This window comes from Buteo buteo, chromosome 1, assembly GCF_964188355.1.
Source record: "Buteo buteo chromosome 1, bButBut1.hap1.1, whole genome shotgun sequence".
In the NCBI taxonomy this organism is placed as follows: Eukaryota; Metazoa; Chordata; class Aves; order Accipitriformes; family Accipitridae; genus Buteo; species Buteo buteo.
In genome coordinates, this window is record NC_134171.1 from 30436460 (window position 1) to 30457691 (window position 21232).

At 44.9% G+C, this 21232-nt stretch overlaps 1 protein-coding gene across 1 annotated transcript in view; it reads right to left on the bottom strand.

The window, feature by feature from the left end:
• The window catches only part of LNX1 (ligand of numb-protein X 1), a 75402-nt gene that overhangs the window by 5998 nt on the left and 48172 nt on the right, over nucleotides 1-21232 (bottom strand). The window contains exons 6-10 of the mRNA XM_075025847.1: nucleotides 18318-18520; nucleotides 15201-15572; nucleotides 10010-10147; nucleotides 4091-4268; nucleotides 1951-2179 (exon numbers count right to left, since the gene is read on the bottom strand). Coding sequence (XP_074881948.1) covers nucleotides 1951-2179; nucleotides 4091-4268; nucleotides 10010-10147; nucleotides 15201-15572; nucleotides 18318-18520 — 1120 coding nt within the window. The remainder of the gene's footprint in view (nucleotides 1-1950; nucleotides 2180-4090; nucleotides 4269-10009; nucleotides 10148-15200; nucleotides 15573-18317; nucleotides 18521-21232) is intronic.

Sequence of the window (21232 nt, forward strand, 5' to 3'; positions counted from 1 at the left end):
ACCCAAACCCAGTCCTTGCACACCCCTACTCAGCCAACCAGCTACTAACAAGGATGCAGTGCACCTTTGTTACTGTCATGTCTAACCAGTGTTGGTCCTTGTCTTAGTCTGATGTTCAGAGCAGTGTACCCGCTCAGCATACCAATCCCTTTACTTTTCTTTGGCGGAGAAGGGCCACGCTGTGCTTGGCATTGCAGCTGGGGATGGAGTTACAATGAACTCCTGTCTTCAGCCTTGCTGACACTGAGGCTGATTTTCCTTCAGATCAAAGGGGTGGGAATGCTTTCACACATGCAGCCTTCGGAGGAGGGGGGATAGAATGGGCTCAGAGACTGCTTTTAAAATGGGAAAAATACTTTTCTTCCCAAACTGCAAAGTGGAACTGACTGATGTGAACCCTGGGTGCAAGCCTGCAGCACTGGAGCTCTGTCCTTCATCTCCGTCACCTTGCTGAGGACACGGGGACTTCAGGCAGCTGTGGGTAGAGATGATGACCAGGCAGCTCAGGTTTTCTCTACAGCCCAACGAAGGTGGGGTTCGGGCAGATGTAGGCAAGGTGCAATTGTTTCAGTCCATCTAGCAATGGGTGGTGATTGAAAGCAAGCCTCAGCATTGCAAATTGCAGCATCTATAAGGCCTCTAGTCTGCTTGCTGTCTCTCTGCTGGGAGCGCTACCCATGCTCCAGTGCCTTCACGATCCTGCTGGTCAAGCTCAGGGGTGCAGAAGCAGCGAGCAGGAACGAAGACCTCCCTAGGGCTGCCTGTCTGCAGTGGGACTGGGTGACAAAAGTTTACCATTGGCTGGGGTAGCAAGTTATGGGCCATCCATTTACTGCTTTTTCTTTTTGCTGCTTTTCTTTCACAGGAATAAGGACGTAGTTCTCTCCACTCGAGAAGGAACCTTTCATCTGTGGGTGACAGACACGTGGCCTACCTTCTGATCTTGCAGTGCTTCAGCACATGTTACACAGTCATTAGCCTCAGACCAAGCCCTGAAACACATCAGGCCCTCACAGCAGACCTTGCTGCAAGGTGAATGAGCTCAAAACAGCTCAAGGCAGAAGGAGAGAAAGCATCTAACCCGCTATGTGAGACTGGGAAATGAAGAGGAGTCCTGAAACTGCCTAGACCAAATGCCCCCCTGTTCTGCAGACCATCTTCTCATGCCCTCCCCTAAAAGACAAATAGACACTCTGAACTGCTGCCAGGGATAGGACTAAGGACAAAAGTAACTTGTAAGCTAAATTCTTCATTCCTTTAAAACTGAATACCAGTTTCAAATGTGTGATACTAGCTTCACATATTCACAGATTCACAACATGTCCTCATTTAATACTTACAAAATGTCGCTGAAGTTGCAGGTATACACCCTGCACACCGAGTGTGTTTGCGAGAACAACATGCGATGTGGCTTTTATTTTCCTTACTGAAATGACAACACAGCTGCTTCCTGTGTATGACAAATGTACTTCTTTCAGTCGGGGGTGGGGTTAAAAGAGGTGATTCGGAGATACCGGCCAACTGCACACACTTTGCAACATCTGGGCAAAGTCAAACAATTCAGCTGGATTTGGCTAAGGAGAAGGGCTGTGCAGCTTGAGAGCTGCAGGAGGGGTAGCTCTGCCTTCTGCAGGGTGGTCGCGCCTAGACCCCAATTCAGCAAGCTCCTATATCCCTGCAAGCTTTTCCTTTCACTCCCTAAGTGCCAGATACGTTTTCAATGAAACAATTCAGGATCCTTTCCTCCCTTGCAAGGGGATCTGCGTGTCTATTTTTCCATGTACACATACCCATTTACAAAAGGGAGGTATTTAGAGTCAAGTCTGTGACAGAGCCTGGATTTAATTAAGATGTCAGTGCAATGAATCAAGCCAAAAGAAAGAATTGCCAGAAAACACAAATCTTTCCTCCCACTCCCCTTCAGCAAGAGGATGCAATCTGTGGACTTACCGTGGCAGCCCCAGCCACATAACCCAGGAAGGTGACCACTCGCTGCTCTCGGGGGCCGCCTGCGTGGCCCCAGGGGGTGGCAGGCGGCCCTGCTCCTCCTGGGCTTCGCACGCTCTCATCTCCAGGGCTTTGAGCACCACTGAGGAGTTGGTGTTTTTCAGCAGGGCGACAGCCTCGCTCCGGCTGACCCCTGTCAGGTCAATCCCATTCACGTTCAGGAGGATGTCACCTGAGACCGATAAAACGGATGATAAAAAACCTTGCAAGTGTTTCCAAGATCCCCTCTCCACCCCCACGAACAAGCGAGTCAAAGCCACGGCCAAGAACTTGCTGCCTGATGAGGCTGTTTGTTAATCCTATCGGTTAACGGGGATGTGAAGCATATGCTAGTAAACATGCCACAGGCATGAGGGAAGGGGCTAGATCCCTGTACACAGGAGCATCACTGGGCTGGACGGAGGCTTTGGCCCTGGTTTCTTGTCACGTCATGTCCTGCATCCAGAGCTGAATGGCACAGCTGGGGTCCTGCTGTACCAACAAGCTTTGGTACCAGCACCTGATGCTAGTCCAGGTCTCCAAAGCCCACGTCCAGCTAACAACTTTGGTACTCAACCTGAAAGCTCGAAGGTGTTTTTCTCCCAGTGCTTCCTAAGCTGAGGACTGCCACTCCAGCTGGTTCTTCGTAAAGTTTGCTTTGCAGAATAACCTATTATTATTTTAATGTTAATGCTCGTTTGAATGGCCACAAGCCAAAACATCTTTCTGATTGCTTTGTTTACAACATAGGCACAGCAAGTTGTGGAAAAGAATGCAAAGATGACCTCAGTTACTTCAGGGACAACAATAAAGACATCATTAATGTCACACCTGATGCCATGGTGCCAAGCGCTCTGCTAGGCTCCACGGCTCGTTCCAACGACAGGGCTTCCCTGGGTCCCTCTGTGCTTCACCTGCACGCTCCTCCAGGCAGGGGCTGTATTCACTGGCAGTCCAGGCAGCGCAGCATGAACATTAACCTCTTCTTGTGGTCTGCCCCGATGAGGCAGACAACAGCCTAAGGGATGCTCTAAACCATGGAAGCTTATGGCGCTGTTATATCATCACGTATTCATTTGTTTCTAATTTTATCAAATTAACTAGGCTGAATTTTCCATGCTGCCTCATGATGAATATTTTTTGGAAAATGTATCCCACTGAGAGGCAGTCATTTCCCAGCAGGAGGAAAGGGGAAACCTGCTGGTTTGCTCCTGTTGTCATGTTCTTACACGGGTTTTGATGAGCAGCCATAGCTCCCGCAAAGGGGAGGTTCCCACGTGTGCCGGTGCTGGGTGCTGCGACCCAGGCTCGTGGGGCTCAGCTGGGCTGCAGCTATTCTGCCCCACTTTCGGGTGCCTTTGCTTCCCTCGCACTCAGGATTTCCCTCCAGCTTCTTGGTAGTGACTGGGCTGAAGCTGAGCATGGGGGATGAAGGGCAAGGGGATGGCAAGCTGTGTGGTTGCCAGATGCAGGGTACCAAGCTACTTGGCTCTTGGAGATTTAACATCCTGAAAACTGAGAGTTTCACCATTCCTCTACTGCCTACCTGTTCCCACAAAACCCACTGATAACATATGCTCTTCCTCTTACTGTAAAGGCTTATTCATGCAGAGGGGGAGAAGCTATTCACTTTATCACTCTGTTACATCAAGACCCAAATGGAATCATGAAGCCAATGTTTCCAGACATGATATCAAGCCACAAGGCACTAACATTGCTTCATATGTAATGGGAATTCTGCTCCTTTATATTTCTTTCAAAGCCATGAACAATATGACAAACAAGCACAAAAATTTACATTAAAAACCCATGAAGGTTGCACAATGAAGATTTCAGTAGTTGGGAGATGGTGCAAGCTCATTTTCCTGTGAAAAACTATTTTTTTTTTTTCCTACCAGAATATGGCCACATCCCACTTCACAGAGATGGTTACTGCTGCATATTATACCTTTTCTGGTAGCTGACTTGAGACCCTCTAATCTGAGGCATCCCAAAATCTATGGGATGGCTGAAGATGTCAGGGTGTGATGCTCTTTCACTATTCCTCTGTTTTTCAAAGGAAGCCTTTAAATTAAAGCAGGCTTTCAAAATCCCCTCTTTTTACCTGTTTTTATCCTGCTGTCTCTGCTGATAACTCCTCCAGGTTCGACACTTATCACATAGATAGGCAAATCCCATTCCCGGTTAGATGCTCCGCCTGCTACAGTCATTCCTAGCGATTCTGTGTGATCTTTCCGGACAGCCACCACCTTCTCGTGACAGGTGACAGTGTGAAGGGTGCTCTGTGATGGAGAAAACAGCAACAACAAACACAGTGGGCACGGGGACCTCCCTGACAGCTTAGGCATTTTCTGCTGAAATGAATATTTGTTGAGGGAATACCAAAGCACTTCACAGCCACCTGCCACGCCTGGCCAGATGGCAAGCATGACTTTCTCCAGGGTTTAGGCATCTGTGGAGTCAGAGCTACCTCCAAGATAATCCATGCTTTAACAGCTAAAGTCAGGCACTGGTCCCGCCAGAATCAGAAGAGTTTTAGTGTTGAGACTAATAGAAGCAGGTCTTTGAAATGTAAATAAGAAATCTGATTTTTTTAAAAATTTGTTCTTGATATTATCACTACTGGCCCTCATATCTTTGACTATCAGGTCGTGGTTCTTATCTTGTGGCTTGCAGTCTGAGCATCATCTGTACAGTTAATGAGAAATGGTCCACCTGGGTTAAAGGAATAAAACTCTTGGGGACAGATTAGAAGATACACACTTCATTTGCCCTTGCAGATTTCTGTGTTTCTGTGTAAATTACTAGTGGGAATACACTTGAAGAATATGTGTTTCTGTTCAGGAAAAGAGAAGGAATTTATAGAGTGAAGAGCCAGCAGCTTCCAGGGCACTCTTCCTAGTGCTTTTGCTTAAAAGGTCACTTTGGGACAGCCTGCTCTACTGTCTGAGGACAGTCATCCCCTTATTCCTCCTCCTGAACAGGAAAACTTACATACACATCGCTGATCATGCAGTAACTAGTGTATGAGTGAAACAAACTCACAGGCAGCCTCGGGTTGGAGAGGCAACACAAGCTTCAACAAAACCTGTGAACCGAATGTCATGTTTACAACGCATCCAGCTCTTACAGAAGACTTGAAGAGACAAGGATGCTTCTCCAGAAAATCTGGATTTAAGTGTTAAATGCTTTGATTTCCTTAAGTATTTCATAAGCTGTGCTCCTGGCATCAACTCCTGAAGATCCCAGCCTCTCTTGCAGGAACAGCATCATCCACTCCAGGCTCCTATGCAGATATAATAGCATGCTGCTAAATATATTTAAAATGCATATTAAAAAAAACCCCAACCTTCTCACTCACAAGTGTGACCACACATTTATAATATGCAAAAATAAGCTGTAAAACTCATTTAAAGCCACATTAATCTCTTCTTAGAAATCCAAGATCCTACAAAGACATTCCACCTCAGTTCCTGGGCCAGCAGCACAGAAAGTGGAGCAGGCAAGTCCGTGGCTGCTCCTGCAATGATGATGATGGATGAAGGAAGACAGCAGCAAGAAGTTTTTGTGGGAGTAGGGCAAGCTATATATTTGGTTTGGGTTTGTTTTTTTTTAAAGGTATGTTTGGTAGAACTAACTCCACATCAGGATTTCTGTGATGCAACATCAACAACAAACCCCAGAACCTTTTAGCAGCTTAGCAAAGGATCTCTAGATGCTTGAGCAGCAGAACAGTGGCTGCCACAGAGCTCCAGGAACAAAAAGGCAAAGACCTCTGTGGAAAAGGTCTTCTCTTAGTCACCAGGAAAAAACAAAGTGATACAGTTGTTTGGACATAACACATCTGATCCATGCAGAACACAGGCACTGTTTCAGAGTAATTGGGCTTATGGCTTGCAAATGAACCTAAAAATTCTGAAGGTTTTACAACCCTCCCTTTTAAAAAAATATATATGTTCTAGTCCAGATAATTTTAACCTTTCACCTTTGTCTTTAAGGTGTAAATGTTTTAAACATAGTAGTTCTATCTTTGTGCAAAATAAACTTAGTGTTTCATCCATATTTGTGCAAAAACATTGTCCTTTTTCCCTTGGAAAGGAATGGCTTTCCATCAGGAAGAGGCTAATTCCTGAAGCATGTGGGATAGGGGCAGTACTAATTTTCACAAAAATGCAGTCTGGAATTTTGTACCAAGAGATGAAATTGGAATTAGACTTGCAGCTCAGAGAGTTCAGAGCAATCCTGTTACTTATGAAGTGTCCATCATGTCTCGGACACCAAAAGCATTAGCTGATAAACTGGCTAATGCTCTATTTTTGAGGAATTGGTGCAGAGAGAAGCAGATTTCAAAGCAGTGCTTGGTAGCAAATTGTCCTGTTACCTTTCAATGAAGAATCATAAAAGTACTGGTACTTGTATGCTCAACCATGTAGGACCAGTTTTCCTTTGAAACTACTCTTGCACATGCCATTTTTTACATGGTTGCAGATAGAAAGGAATTGAGTCGACTCGACTGAGATGAAGGCAGTGATGAAAGGAAAGTAAAGCCTTTCTTAGTAAACACACGTAGAGCTTTCTTGGAGGTACAACTGATAATGAGTAAACCAGTTAAAAGGCAATGTTTATCAGTGCCTGCATTTCAATGCATTCTCTTCTAAACAATTGTCCTTTTCTGTCATTTTGAAGTGACCTTGGAGGTCAGGAAAAGAAAAACATAACAGTTCATCTCCTCCTCTTTTTAATTTTTTTTCTTTTCTGTATATTTACTGGAAAATAAATATTTACAGCAGATTATCACAACATCAAAGCCATGACACGTGTCTTGCAGGCAAAAGATGTATCTGCATCTGTTTTCAAAATGTACTTCACCTGAAGACTAACCTGCTCGTACGGTCAGAAAACATTGCTTGCTCAAGCAACAGGGTGACAGATTTGTTTTAAGTACTAGGCAATTTGTTAGAAAGGAGTAAGAAAACAGTTCCAATTAAAAACAAGTGGTATTTAATTAATGGCAAAGCTCCCACCGACTTCAAAGAAATCGAATCTGGCCTGTTTATGCATTACAGCCCAGCTTAACAACCTCGGCTGCACAAGAAAGTGTTTCTGACATCTTTTCTTTTCTGATTCCAGGCGGCAGCCAGAACAGCTTGGGCTGTGCCTCCCCTATCTCCGTACGCAGGAAAACAGCTCGGTGAGGGCCTGTGCAGGAACAATCTCCTGGCACACCAGACACCCGGCATCACTGCTGCCAGAGAAGGACGTGGTCTCTACAGACCATCCTCCTCTTTCTCCAGTGCCTTGTTGGCTGCGTGGCTGATTGCCATGGGCCTGAAAGAGAGCCGCCTCCTCGCGCTTTCCAGATGGAGGCAGGCTGTCATGAGGGCAACAGCTTGGCCAAAAGCGGTTCCTGAGCCGTCGTGCGAGCAAGGCGGCTGCTGGAAGCTAGAGTTTATTCTTGGTGCTGAATACAGCCAAGGCTTGAGAGCAGATTTCAGCCCACGTTTACATACATGCTCTACAGTGAGAGCTGCTTCCCTCAAAGAGCATTCCTGACCTGCTAATATCACCTCCTACGGTAAGTTCAGGGGACAAAACACACCCTAAAATTAATCAGAATTCAAGTTGGTTAGCAATCTCTCTATCAATCGCACATAATAAAGCAATCGCACTGATGGCGGCAGGTAACAGACTCATCAAGCCATGCACACACAGGAAAATCCCTTGACAGTAAAGTCCGGCCAAGGACCATTGCCTTGGTTTTGAGCAGGAGTGTGCACTGCGTTAGGACACCCTACAGGCCCTAGGCTTGCAAGCATTACTCCTGCACTAATGTCTATTTAAAAACAAATAACATTTTAAGTCTGCCAAAGCCTAGAGTTTAAAGATCTTGAATTGCAAAGGCTGTTCAGTTAAACCTTCAGCAAAAAAGCATGAGAAATTCAAACTGACACACTCAGATCCTATAAAAGGGCAAATAACACTCCAATAATGATTTTATCAGACCAAAAGCCCACAATGTCTGAAGCTCATCGTGTCCACCGGCCATACTGGTCTCCTGATCTATTGCCAGAGCATTTCTCTGATATAAGCCTTTCAGCGCACACACACAAAGCTAAAGGGAGCTATGAACAGCTAAGAATTTTCTTTTTTTGGCTGTGATCTTCCCTGGAAAGTGCCCAAATGGTGGCACTGGACAGAAGCCCACAGCAGCATGCCCACTCATGTGCTTACGTAGCACCCACCTCTTGTGGCAAACTGGAAATCCTCCTAAAAGCGGTGACCTATCCAGCAAAAGATGATTCATTAGTCTTTAAAGGACTGTTGCAAGGTCAACATTGGCCCTTCAATCTCACAGCTACCCAAAATTGTGTTGAATTTACCAAGAATTGCTATCTAACACCCCTCAGTACAGGAAGAGAAAACGAAGATCTAGGGCAGTTTATGGAAGACAAGTCATGTTCCCAAATAATCCCATGTGCGATCAATTAATCAGATCAACATGGCAGATCTAGCAGGTGCTTGGAGCTTCACTAGAAATCATACAGTAGCAACACAAGCTAATTGCTGTCCTACACATATCTCCCTAAGGAAATCATTACTTCATTAGGAAGTAATGCCTTGCAGATGCCTGATTAGTTGGGCACTATTTGCTACTGGGTAGTAGCTACCAAGCATTGACTCCGCTCACTGGTTTAACTCCTGCTGATCCAGTCTCACCTAACAAGGGCTGTGATTGTGAATTTGTGGAAAAGGAAAACTAAAAATAGATAAATAGACACTAGTATAGTTTTTACACATAAAAACACTGAATAATGTAGTTTAACAAAAAAAAAAAAAGAAAAACTGCAAAAAATGGGTGTCTTTAAACATTTGTAAAATGCAGAGCTAGGCTTGTCTCCTGGCTGACAGCTGTGCATCTGATCTGGCAGCTGATTCAGTCCAAAGGTCCCTTTAAGGACACATCTGTCTCCCCATCAGGCAGGATGGATTTAAACCAGCCCTGCCTGTCCACCTCCCTGATGCACCCCTGGCATGGGTGGCCAGGGGACCAGCTCGCAAGGCTTTGCATAAGTGGTGGCACTCAGAGCAATTCATGTAAATTAGCCAGGCATGTGACTTTAAATTTAGTGAAATAAACAAATTCAGCTCCTGCAAGGACATACCTTGTTGTGTTTGTAGTGCAAAGAGTAGCATTGAGTAAACTCAGAAGAGGTATTTTCAAAGCTCTTGCTGCATTGGTTTCTGCTTTAAAACCTTATATATTTGACCATGAGAGTCTCTCTGCCTTATGCAGAGAGCATATTGCAGGTCTAAATGCACTAAACACGTGATGTAACCGGGTATAGAGGAGCGGTTGGAGGGACAGTTTGGGAACCAGAGCCATATCTGGGCGAGAAGGTTGCTCTGTGCCGCATGGCCCTGGGTTGGGTCCAGCTGTGCTGCCACAGCCGAACCAACACGTTTTGGGTCCAGAGCTCCACAGAAAGACGGCATGCTTGCAGCAGCCATGGAGACTGCAGCCACTGCCTGCCACCGAACTGCCAGCTGGGTCAGAGCATGGGTGTCTTAAGAAATGAGCAACAGACTAATAATTACTGTAATTTTTCAGGCAGCTTATGGGAATCTCTCAGGCCAGTGTAGGAAAGCTTTTTGCCTGAAGACTTTGCTCCAGATGGAGAAACTTCAGCTAAGCCTCTTATTTTCATTGGAGCGCATTGCCCCACGCTGGCTCGCACCGCCGGCCAGGTCGGTGCCCATGGCCAGGATGCTGTGTGCTCCTCAGGGTCTGCCCCACCACTGCCCTTTACCTTCTCCTTCCCTCCCCACCCCAGCCAGAGTCAGGGCAGGAGCAGTGGATCGAAAATGAGGAGCACAGCTTCTACGTTTCCATTGCGAAAGAAGGCATGCTTCTTCTGGTGACAGAAACCAGATATAACCCCCCAAGACAGTAAAATGCTAGCTGCCCTCCCAGCCCCCTGTCCCACGGATGGCAGAGAAACCACGCGAGCGCTCGTGCCCTCACCTTGCCGGGGTTGTTTCTTTCGGTGGGACAGGGCTGGGGGCTGCCGCAGCCGTAACTCCAGCCCGTCTCCTGCAAGAGGTCGGGGGTCTGCTGCCTGGTCTGCCGCGACACGACGAAGTGAACCTGCTTCTCGCTGGCCTGTGGGAGGAGGTACACAGTGAATCTCACCGCCCTGGTGCAATAAACCCCTGCATTTTAGCCCCAGAGGATTCACAAAACGTGGGTCCCACTTAGTGGGAAATCCAAACCACACTTCACGTGGTCGCAATGACATAAAGCAATATCATCAGTTCAGGTCGATAAAGTTCATAAAAATTTACTGCCAGCTACTTAATACTTCTTTTGAAAATTTGGTGTTAACTCTGAAAACCCCTTCCTATCTGCCCCAAATCTGGCTGGAAGCAGTGATCCACCACAGTGAGTGCCACTCAGCTCTCGCACACACCTGCGTACTCCACCACAGAGCAGCAACTTGCCTGCCACAGGAGAGAGGCAGACAACCAGAGCTGCTGCTGCCAGACGGGAACTCTGAAAGAGGTGCAATTAACCCTGTAACGAGGGATGTGCTCAAGCCTTGGCTGATGAAAGTGGGGAATAAATGATGTAACTGAGTCCATGCATGCAGTGAGCATGACAAATGTAAGGCAGCTTAAAGAAAGGGATGTGTAACCATTTTGAGAAGTAAAATCCTACTGCACAAGAGCACAAAGAAAGAGGGAGGGCACAAGCAAGCACACAGAGTAATGGAGTTTAGGATGGGAAACTAGCCCAAACTCTCACTCTAGGAACAGGAGCTGCAAAAACAATTAACCCAAAATAAGCTCAAAATGCTTCTGGGCCTTTTTTGCACAACGCAGTCATAATACTTACATGCCTGAGAGATGCTGCAAAGCTTCTACTGAGTTATGTTTGCTCATTATTTTTAAGGTGTTCTGTGTGTGCCTGATATTACTGTTGTTAATTCTGTGTACAGGTAAATTTTTCTGCCTTATTGAATCAGCACGGTTTCCCTAGAAGCAAATGGCTTCATTCTTCGCTCAGTGAGGCTCATATGAATCTGTTCAAGACAACAGTGATGTAGAGATAGAGCTGAGAGGGAGTGGGGTTTAGCTGGGTAAATCATAGATGTCTGCCATAAGGGCAAACCAACATACTGAACTGAAGTATAGAAATAGCCTCAGTGCTACAGAAGCATACGCAGAAGATAAAAAAAAATTAATCCTCTAATCTCCTTCTCTCCAGGCTAAAGACCCTGGTGTTGTGGCAGGCAGGAGGGGCTCTTAAGGACCAGTCTCCAGAGGGACTCCTGCCTGCTTGCTCGCAGGTTGTTACCGAGCAACTGCTCCGAATCAAACGTGGAGCCCCCCCGGCAAGCATGTCTGGAGGTCTGATCCCCCTGGGGCTGCAGCAGCAATGCTTGTTGGTACCGCAGCCCTGGGGGCATCAGACCTCCGGAATCGCTTGCTGGCATGCTGACGTGCCCTGCTCGCTGGGGAGAAGCTCCAAGGAAAGCTGGCGTTGAACAAGCAGCTGGAAACCAAACCCAGATCCAGTTGCGCTATTGAAATCAAATCTCCTGCAGACAATTAACAGAAGCCAGAGGAAGCCCCTGGGATTTTTGTTTTTATAGTTTGGTTTGTCTTTTCTGGAACTGAATTCAATAGTAGTAGCTGAGAGTTAAAAACTGCTTTTGAAAAATGTCACTATAGTTAAAAAAAAGGCAACCTACCTCTCCTAAACCTCCAACATCAAGCCTGAAATCTGCATGTTGAGGCTGTGCTATTTCCAAGGAAGGTGATCTCTCAGTAAAAAATGTGCACTTCTTTGTTACTGCCCCAATATCTTTGGAGATGCTAGTATTTTCACCAGCAACTCAGATCTCCACAGCTTCATAATACATCATTTGGTACATACACACATATTTCAAAATACCTTTCTAGGTATTTTCACCAGGTGTCTTTCTATGGAACATTAATTCCTGGACTCTGGACTCAGCTGGTACCCAAAAGCAGAATGCTGTATCTTGGGAGAAAGGAAACCAGCCTGGTCCCTAGTTTGTAATATGTTTGAGATGGAACTGAACAATACAAGACTAAACCTCCTAAGGGCATATGGCCCCATGAAAATCCAGTTTTCTCTAAAACAAACAGCTTCAACTTAGGCAACTTCTGTTTAAAACTCATCTGCTGCCACATGGTTAGTCTCAAAGTTGGTTATTTAGAGCAAGGTTGTAAATGTGATTAATACTTGTAGAATGACTAGCAAAAGTTCAACAAGAGCCTCTATCGCAATGTCACATATGTCTCCAGGTCAGTCAAGTTGGGTAATTTCTCAGAAGTCCAGAGTGTTTTAAAAAGTTATCCAAACAACAAGACAAGCTTTTGTATTTATGAACTTCCATATAAAAACCCATTAACATTTCTACTGATCAGAATATTAATTACTGCTTCATTCTGCTCCCTCCCTCCCTCTCACCACTTGTTTTTCCCACAATTCCTTCTCTGTTTTTTTTATGCTGAAGCAAGAATTAAAGAAACGAGGTTAGCTTTGAGACTGAATGCAAGTAATAGCTGAAACAATCTACTAGAATTAAAATTTGTGTTACAGCCAAAGCAAATCAAGCAGGGAGGCAGGGACACGGTGGCAACTTCTGAGCATCTAGTAGGCAACCGCATCTTAAAAAAAGGCAGCCGTGCTGCTCTCGGCAGAAGCCGCCCCATCTCTCGCAGGGTTGATGGAGCGCGGGTGCGCTCCACATCATGACCTGCTTTCTGCCGGCGGCGGTTGTCGTGATGGAGAGGGGGTCGTGCACCCGTCGCAGCTGCTCCGAACTGTGGTGGGGGAAAGAGGGAGAGAGGAGGGCGAACATCTGGAGGCAGTAAAGTCTGGCTCAACCCGTGCAGCTCGGCTTGATGTGCTCACACGAGCGCCCACTGATCTGTTACCTTGTTCCTTTTCTTGTCTCTCCCATGGAAAACAGATGTGGAATGTCACGTTATTTAGATTAAAAGTGCCACATCTGACACGAGGCCATGACTAAAGATGACGCGACAAATGGGAAGCAGCAAACTCCCAAGTGTTACGATGTGTGCACGTTCCTAATTAGCACTTACGCGTTTTCCTCATTTCAGTTCTTGTGACTGAGCGTATAGACAGCCAGACACCTAATCTACTGATTAACAACTCCTTCACATATGCTAATGTATAATTGCTAAAGGCCTGAAGAATCAGATTTTTCTCAATTATTCGTTATTTAGAAGTCAAAACGAATCAGATTCCACAGAAATCTGATGTTCTACCAGCTGTGCTTGGCCTAATAAACCACCACTACCTTTAAGTGAATGTTAGTCCTGTTTTTAGAGAAACCGATGGCGTATTTGAAGCTTCCACCACCATTAATTTGAAGACCTCAATGTACTGTGACTGACACATGCTGAGGTCTCAACAGGCAGGATACTGTTGAGAAATCAGAGGACACAGTACAACATCCCTTCGTGTAAGAAGCAAATGCAAAACATTTGTGGCTTCAGTATAACGGTTTTTCTCTGGCATAACATGGAAACAGGAAAGGCAAGTGATAATTGATGAAAAAACATGACAAAAAAGACACAGGTTCCGGGAATTTTGCATTAGACAAATGTGATTCACAGAGCTCACATAAATGCAATGTAATCTTGGCTGTTTAGAAACCTGAGTCTCCCCTTTGATGGGCATGTTGTTTAAATTCTCAGGGACTGGTGTGCATTTCAAGCATTATTATAAATAACATCCACTCTTTGGAACCCAATAAGAGCTTTAGTTGCATTTTTAAACACTTGTGTGTGAATGGTCTCATTAGTCATTTTTTCCATTTCATCTCTAGGCTGCATGTGTTTTTTGCTTATGAAGCACTGTTGCCTTGTTTTGTAGCCATAAAGAACTGTTCCAAGAATACCAATTTTTTAGAAAGGTTTTCATTCCAGACTTGTTCCCCTCAGAGAATTTAAACCTCCCCTCCCCACTGCCTTCTGCTCCCAGTTAGTGAGCTACGTAAAGTAATCCAGAAAGATGCTGGACCAGAATTTCAACAACTGGCATTACGCAAGGGGACGCCGTTTTCTTTACCTATGCTATAAACTTCTCAGTAAAAGTTGGCTACAGCCAACTGTGAACCTATGCTAAAGGAGGAATCCTTTCCACAAAATGCATGGATTCGAATGCTTCTTTCAGTCTGACTCATGTTACCCTGAGTATACCTGTCAGAAAGGGGAAGCAGCCAGCCTGATTTGACGTCTTGTTATTGAGGCACATGAAATTCTGTGAACACTCTGCATGCCTCCAAATGAAATGTAAAATTGCACAAGTATAGTAACTGCTATGAATATGAGATAAAAGCAACAAAATATTCTTGGCTTTGTTTTTCATGTTGAAGTTTTCTAAAAACGTAGGCTGTAAAGAAAGAAAACAAATTAACATGGTTCTGGAGGGGAAATTCGGCAGAAGCTGGCTGATTTTGTAGCTGAGAAAGACACAGGGGTTTTTTTTCTGACAGTTTTGTGGTAAGACTGTTTAGTGCATTGCAGAGGCACCCCTTTAGTTCTCCATGTGAGTCTAAATAGAGATTTATAAAAACTACAGCTACAGACAGATCCATTGTTTCCCAAACATCTGGATTTCCATATGCTGGATTTAGGTAAGAAGTATCTACAAGATACGGAGTACCTTCAGTCATAAAACACAGCCATGGAAAATCACTGAGTCTGGGAGGGTAACGTTCATCCTGAAACAGGCCGTCCATTGCCATAGGCTGCCCTGGTTTGCTCCAGGGCTGCACCAGGGAGCACTGCAGCTCCTTCGGAGCTGGAGGAGTCAGGACCCAGCTGGACCCAGTGCTTCCAGGGTGCTTTTTGGCAGATGGCATCACTCTTTGGTGATGCACAGAATATATGGAGGCTTACCTTGATCTATACATTACAAAGCCTGATGGTAACAGGCATCACTGCAAGAGTCCATGCCCGTATTCACCCTTGTACCCACAGTGAAACCAAGGAACTTTTAGAGGTGTAAATTCCCATCCAAGCTTGACACATCTCCTTCCCTCACCCAAACACGCACACATTAAGTTTGGCCCCTGCTTCGCGGTGGGTGGTGAAATCACACTGCTTGGTTTTTGCAAAGTTCAGAAACCGGGGTCAAAGTGGTGGTGACAAACCTGTATCAGCTGGGCTGCGCTCTCTGGACTGCCGTACCGATGGTCATGCCCATTGATGGCCAACACCCGGTCGTTCTCTTGAAGCTGTCCATCACGGGCAGCCACGCCGCCTTCCAGCAAGTTGAAAATAAACACCCCTGGTTCATTGGCCTTGCGGACCAGCTTTATCCCCAGCTGCTCGTCCGGACTCCTTTTGTTTAGCACAACATGGAAACTGTCGTCCCTATTGCAGTGAACATCAAGGGAAAGTCCGCTGTTTCGGCATCGGTACCTCTGCTCTCGGAGCACCGTCAGTCGGAGTACGTGGCAGGGTTGCTTCAGGAGTGATAGGGCATAGTTGTGAGGCACATTTTTGATGTCCATGCCATTTACCTGGAAGAGAGAAGCGTAAGTCAGCAGCAGAAAGACCATCTAATCTGAATTGGCACTGGAGAGGGCAGATCTATTTACACAGATGTCTTCATACGAAGTGACGTGTGCTACTTCAAACTGTGTCACACAGGAGGCCAAGTTTGCGATGCAGAACAGTCTTCCCCCCAAGGAAAAGACGTGCTGTACAGACACTTTCTGCCTTTTTTTTCCCACTTTCTCCCTGATAGTCTCCAGACATATATGTTATTTTTCAGCTTTATTATTGCTCTTTCCCAAGCTCCAATATCCTTTCATATATCTTACTTTTATTCCACTAGCTTCTGATTTCATATCGCCTTGCCAGCCTTTCCTTTCACTCCCACCACTTTCCTGCTGTTTCTCTTCTTCATTATCTCCCAGCTGTTCTAGGTGCAGTAAAAAAGATGTTCCCCACTAATGAATCTCTAACTAAAATGAAGAAAAGAGCCTCAAGCAGAAGTTTAAAATCCCTGGATATTTACTAGCAATTATGCTGATATACCACATCAGAGAATCAGGCTTACATTTCTCAGTGTTTTCCAGGTAGGATTTAGCTCAGATGGTGGTAAAACTGTGTAACTGCCACTTCTTTAATTTGGCGGGGGAAAAGAAAGAGAAAAAAAAGAGCTTCAAATCAATCCCGTCATGTCCGTGTGTGTAAGAGTGACTAGGCATTGCACTTTATCACTGCTAAATGAAAACCAGTTGCAAGGTTGTAAGTCGTTGCTGGCTGGAAAACCTGAATCAGACAAGTTATTTCCATGTAGTTTTACATTGCACGGGTTGAACCATTTAAATATTAAGAAACGTCTCCAAATTGCAACAGAAATGTTCCCCAGCACAGATAAAAGCCTTTGACTGGCATTTGTTTTTGCAGTGGTTGTCCCCACTGCAGTCTGATGGGGGGACTGCACCCCTAGAGACACAGCTCAACTAACTTTAAGTTGCCAGCTTGGGTACCACAAACGGAGTGAACTGCACCAGCATGGGGCTGAAATTGCTGGGAATCCTCAGTAAATCCCTGGGCAGTCAGCCACAGCTGGGGAGAGCTGAGACGGCCTGTCTGTGCTGCAATCACAGCTTCCCACTGCAGTTTGGATGTGCCCTGCAGGAACAGTTTTGGCTCAGTGGTGCCATTAACTCTGCCACTCTGTGCTGGCACCAGGACAAAAAGCGTCCCTGAAACGCGCGACTGGGTGACACTCATCCAGCTGCTGCCTGGAACCACAATCCAGAGGCATGTTTAAACAGTGCCAGAGCAAAGCATGCCCACATCATGATCCTGAGAAATCCTTTTGGCCATGGTCTTTCAGAAGCAGAAGGCATGTCACAACTCTGGCATGCCTCAAGTGTCCTCAGCTACCGCTGGGATCAGCAAAAGCTAGGAAAGCATGGTGGCCTACAGGTGGTGCTCTGAACTTCAAAGGATGGTATCCTTAATAATTACTTACATGAAATACGTAGTAGAAGAAATCAGTAGGGCTGAGAGAACTGTTCACTAACCCTACCAGCCAGGCATGCCAGAGTAGGCAGTAAGATGGGCATCCAGTTCCACCTGGAAGACAACCCCGACATATGCTTGCTAGACCTTGCAGTCCACCCCACTTCCAGCTGCGATAGCCTTATCCAGCTAATGCCACACTGGTTAGCCTGGGTACCAGCATCAGTCTATCCATGGCAGCATGGCCTACAGTGAGCAAAGCAGCCTGCTCAAAAGTTTACCTGTAACTTGGAAAACCTATGCTGAGCTCTTTGCCATCTCTGGCCACACTGTCACCAATATTTGAGCTAGCTGATTTAAGCTGCTTGGGGTATACCTGGGTGAGCTGCGGCTGTACCTTTGGCTTGCAATGTGAATACACCTGTGCACTCCAACTACACACCATCAAAGTGAGGAAAGTAATTACTATTTTCTGTCCTCACTCTTTTCTTCTAAGGATTGAAACATTAATACAATTTAGCATCCTTGCAGAGCTCCAAGTCGCTGAGGCAGCTCAGAGTGCAGTTCCCATTCAAAAGCTATTGCTGAAGCCACTGCTCACAAGATACATGATCTTTTTTACATGATCTGGCCTAATTCTTGTTCATCTGTTATACATTTCTATAGAAACAGGAGCAGAAGTAGTAGCCAACAGCTAATGCCTTAATGCTGCTCAAGTTCGTTCTTAGAGAGTTCACCTGTGGCTGCTGGTGGAACAACACTCCCAAAATAGAGCTGGTGGTGTCTCATGCTCTGCAGTGCTGAATACATCATACAGAGGAGCTAGATGCTGAAATAAATAACTTAACCCTGATCAGGCCTCTATCACCTATACTGGTGTAAGTGGGATGTAAGGCAATGGAAACCTCACTAACTGAGATTTAAGCCCACAGTTCAGTAGAAACAAACTGGACAAAAAGCCCAGCCTCTGCTTTCAGAAAAAAACTTTTGCACCACTGGGTCAGAAATGCCAACAGTATATTGCACTACATTGCATTTTGGATCTACCATGTTTGGGCAGAAATCAGAGAGGCCTGGTAGCGAATAGGAAAAATAAATGAAACTGTGAGCCTCAAAACCTGTTGAAATGAATGAAATCATCACAGCATGCAAAGGGACTGCATGTCTCTGCATGCATTATTCTACCCATGCAAACAAGCAACACTGCAAATCTCATCTCATGATCGACTTACACCATCTTATTCTTTGTTAGGATACTTTTATCTTGTACCTCCACAGTACTGTACCTTTAGTATCATGTCTCCAGGCAGCAATCTTCCATCTCTGGCAATTACCCCATCTCGATAAATATGCTGTATAATAATGTGAACCAAAGGAGTCTCACTGCCTCCCACAATCCTAATGGCCAGGTTTTCCTGGGGATCGGTACGGTTGATCTTAATGCAGGTAATTTCTCCATCTGGAATCAAGTGATACAACCTGGGAAAACCTGGAAATGCACATTGTAAGGTATTTATCTGACATCACAGCTTGGCTTTGTTAAAACATGCACCCCACGACTTCAAGTACCTGCCAGTTATTCAAACTAGGTTTTATGCATGGATGTGATTTATACTAAGTGGGGAGAAAAGGATACGTATGCTTGCTGAGTGGACTTGAAGGGATCTATTTTTAATTAATACTTTCCAACTTCCTTTTTTCCCCACAAAACACAGTCCTAAACCTTTGATGTAATCGGGACAGATGAAATGTACTTAAAAACAGTTACACGTGCTAATATTTTAAGGGAACAAAATATATTTTTAGTCACCAGAGACCCCTCTGAACCAGGCCACGGTTCCTTGCTGGCCCTAGAGCAGATGGGCATGGACACCTCGACAAACATCCACCCCCGCTGTGGTAGGCTGCACACCCTGTCTCACTGGTAGCATCCCAGACTGCCCTGTTTTCCTCCATTTTTGGTGCCATAGGTGAGGACTGGGTGCTTGGCTTGTGACATCAAAGGAAGGGTTCTTTTACCTTCAGCTAACAGAAAGGCAGGATTTCTTGGGCAACCCAAAGCACACAGTAGTTTCCCTACCAGACCCTTCTCTTTTCATCACTCCTTGAACTCTAAGAAGTAGGAATGACTTACTGCGACGTGTCTGTATTAAAACCACGGTATGCTCAAGGTGCCTGGAGGGAAAGATCTCTGCTGGCCCTGGCAAACTGAGTGTAGGGAAGAGGGACTAATGGTGGGCCAGAGATCCTTTTTGTATTCATAATGCACTAGATAAGAGTATCCTCTTCCAAACCCTACTTTTCCACTGGCATGTTTGCTTTCACAGCGTGTCACTAATACTTTCTTTCCTTCTAGGTCAATTCAAAATTTTAATCCACATTCAACAGTAAGCAAAGTTGAAGTAAAAGCACCAGTGAGTTTTCTAGCACAGGTGTATCAGCCTTCAATTATTCTGAATCCCCCAAAGGGGAGAGAGAGCTTTTGAATTTTTTGTGGGGGGGTCCAATCCAGCACTTACATGAAAAACCTTTAAGTTGAAAAATTAAGTGCTAGTATTTTTTTCAATAGCTTATTTTAGAAATGAAAGTACAGTGACTGTTACCGCAGAGAGGTAAAATGTTAAATAAAAATAAACAGAGCAGTATCTGAGAGAATAAATATTTTCTACTACAGAATTAGCAGGCAACAAACCAGCAAGGCACCAGAACCTTTTGGGAAAGAGCAAGGGGAAGGAAAGAACAGGAAAAAAATATTAAGAAACACCATGTTGCATCCCTTACCACTTCTTTGATCATATGCTCTTCGGGGTGGGAAGCTGTCTTCCTCCACATCTGTAAAAAGCACCTACCAGTAGCACAGACTTCGACTTTGTGGTTTTACACAGAGTTGACAGGCAATAAAAGTCTATCTGGATAACGATACAGCCTTCATCAACCTAATATCCAAGTATTCATTTAGTTTATACTCTTGTAGTAGCAGTTTCTGTGCTAATAGGGGTTTACTTGAGGTTTGCGCACAACCTTAATGTCTCAGGAACGAAAGGTGCTTTATTTTTCCCATGCTCCTCTGTTTTCTGAACATTTGCCCAGCTTGTAACTTGTTCACTGTCTCTAGCCTGAAGGGTGGATTCACTGCATCTAAATCCAGGCCTCTAAGCCAAATGCATAATTTGGTGATCTACTTGCTCTGTCTTCCTTTATAATGCATGGGCACCCAAACGGAGGGATACCTGCTTCACTGCTAAATCACCTCTGGAGGTGCTAAACTCTCTCAACTGCTATATAAGCAGAAAGAGGCAATTAACTCTGGCATCTCAGTGGGGTGCTTAAAGTCAGACCATATAAGTACTCCTCAAAAATCACCAAAGGCCTGATCCCTGCAGCAGAATAAGCATGCACATTTTACACTCTCAGTGTGGCTATATGGGTATTATATATAAAAATGCAAATGATAACCTGGATCCCCAGAGATCTTCTCTGCACAGAACTGGCATAAATAAATATCTCTGTATATTTTGCAGGCTACCAAAGCAGTCTTATAGCAGAACTACTTCCACATCCCATTGCATGATGATTCACTGCATGTCCTAACAAACTGTTCTTTTTGACTCAAACACTCATTCTCCCATATCTCATTCTGAAAACTTTTCTAAAGGAAGTACCCAGTTGTTACATTTCTTGACCATGGAGAACTGTGGACTGAACAAGCTATTGACACTCTCACGTTATTTCAGTCTGTAATTACCCCAGAGCAAAATCAGAGCAACAGGGCAGTGAGCAAGCCTCTGCACTTATATGAGACTTATGTATAACTTTATATAAGGTATAAACTTAAAGAAGTTTCTTTGCATCTTGAACAGTGCCTTAACTGGTTTATTAAGTCTTGCAGTGTCACTTGGCTGACTTTCAATATGACTTTATACAGATTCTTTTAGAGGAATTTTTAATACCTAATTTCCTTCTGAAATGTGCAGTCTACAACAAAACAAATCTTCCCAAGGTATTTTTCTTGCCAGTCTGCAAGTTACTAAGTTTTCTCTTTTCATAGTTAACAGGATGTACTGCCTCACCTCCTGTCTTCATTTGATTCGTGTTCTTTATCAAATATAATTAATAAATTGCACCATTTTCTCCTCAGATGGGCCAAGCAATAACTCCATGATCCCTTAATTTCTGCTCTCTTCATGGAAGACTTGCCTTT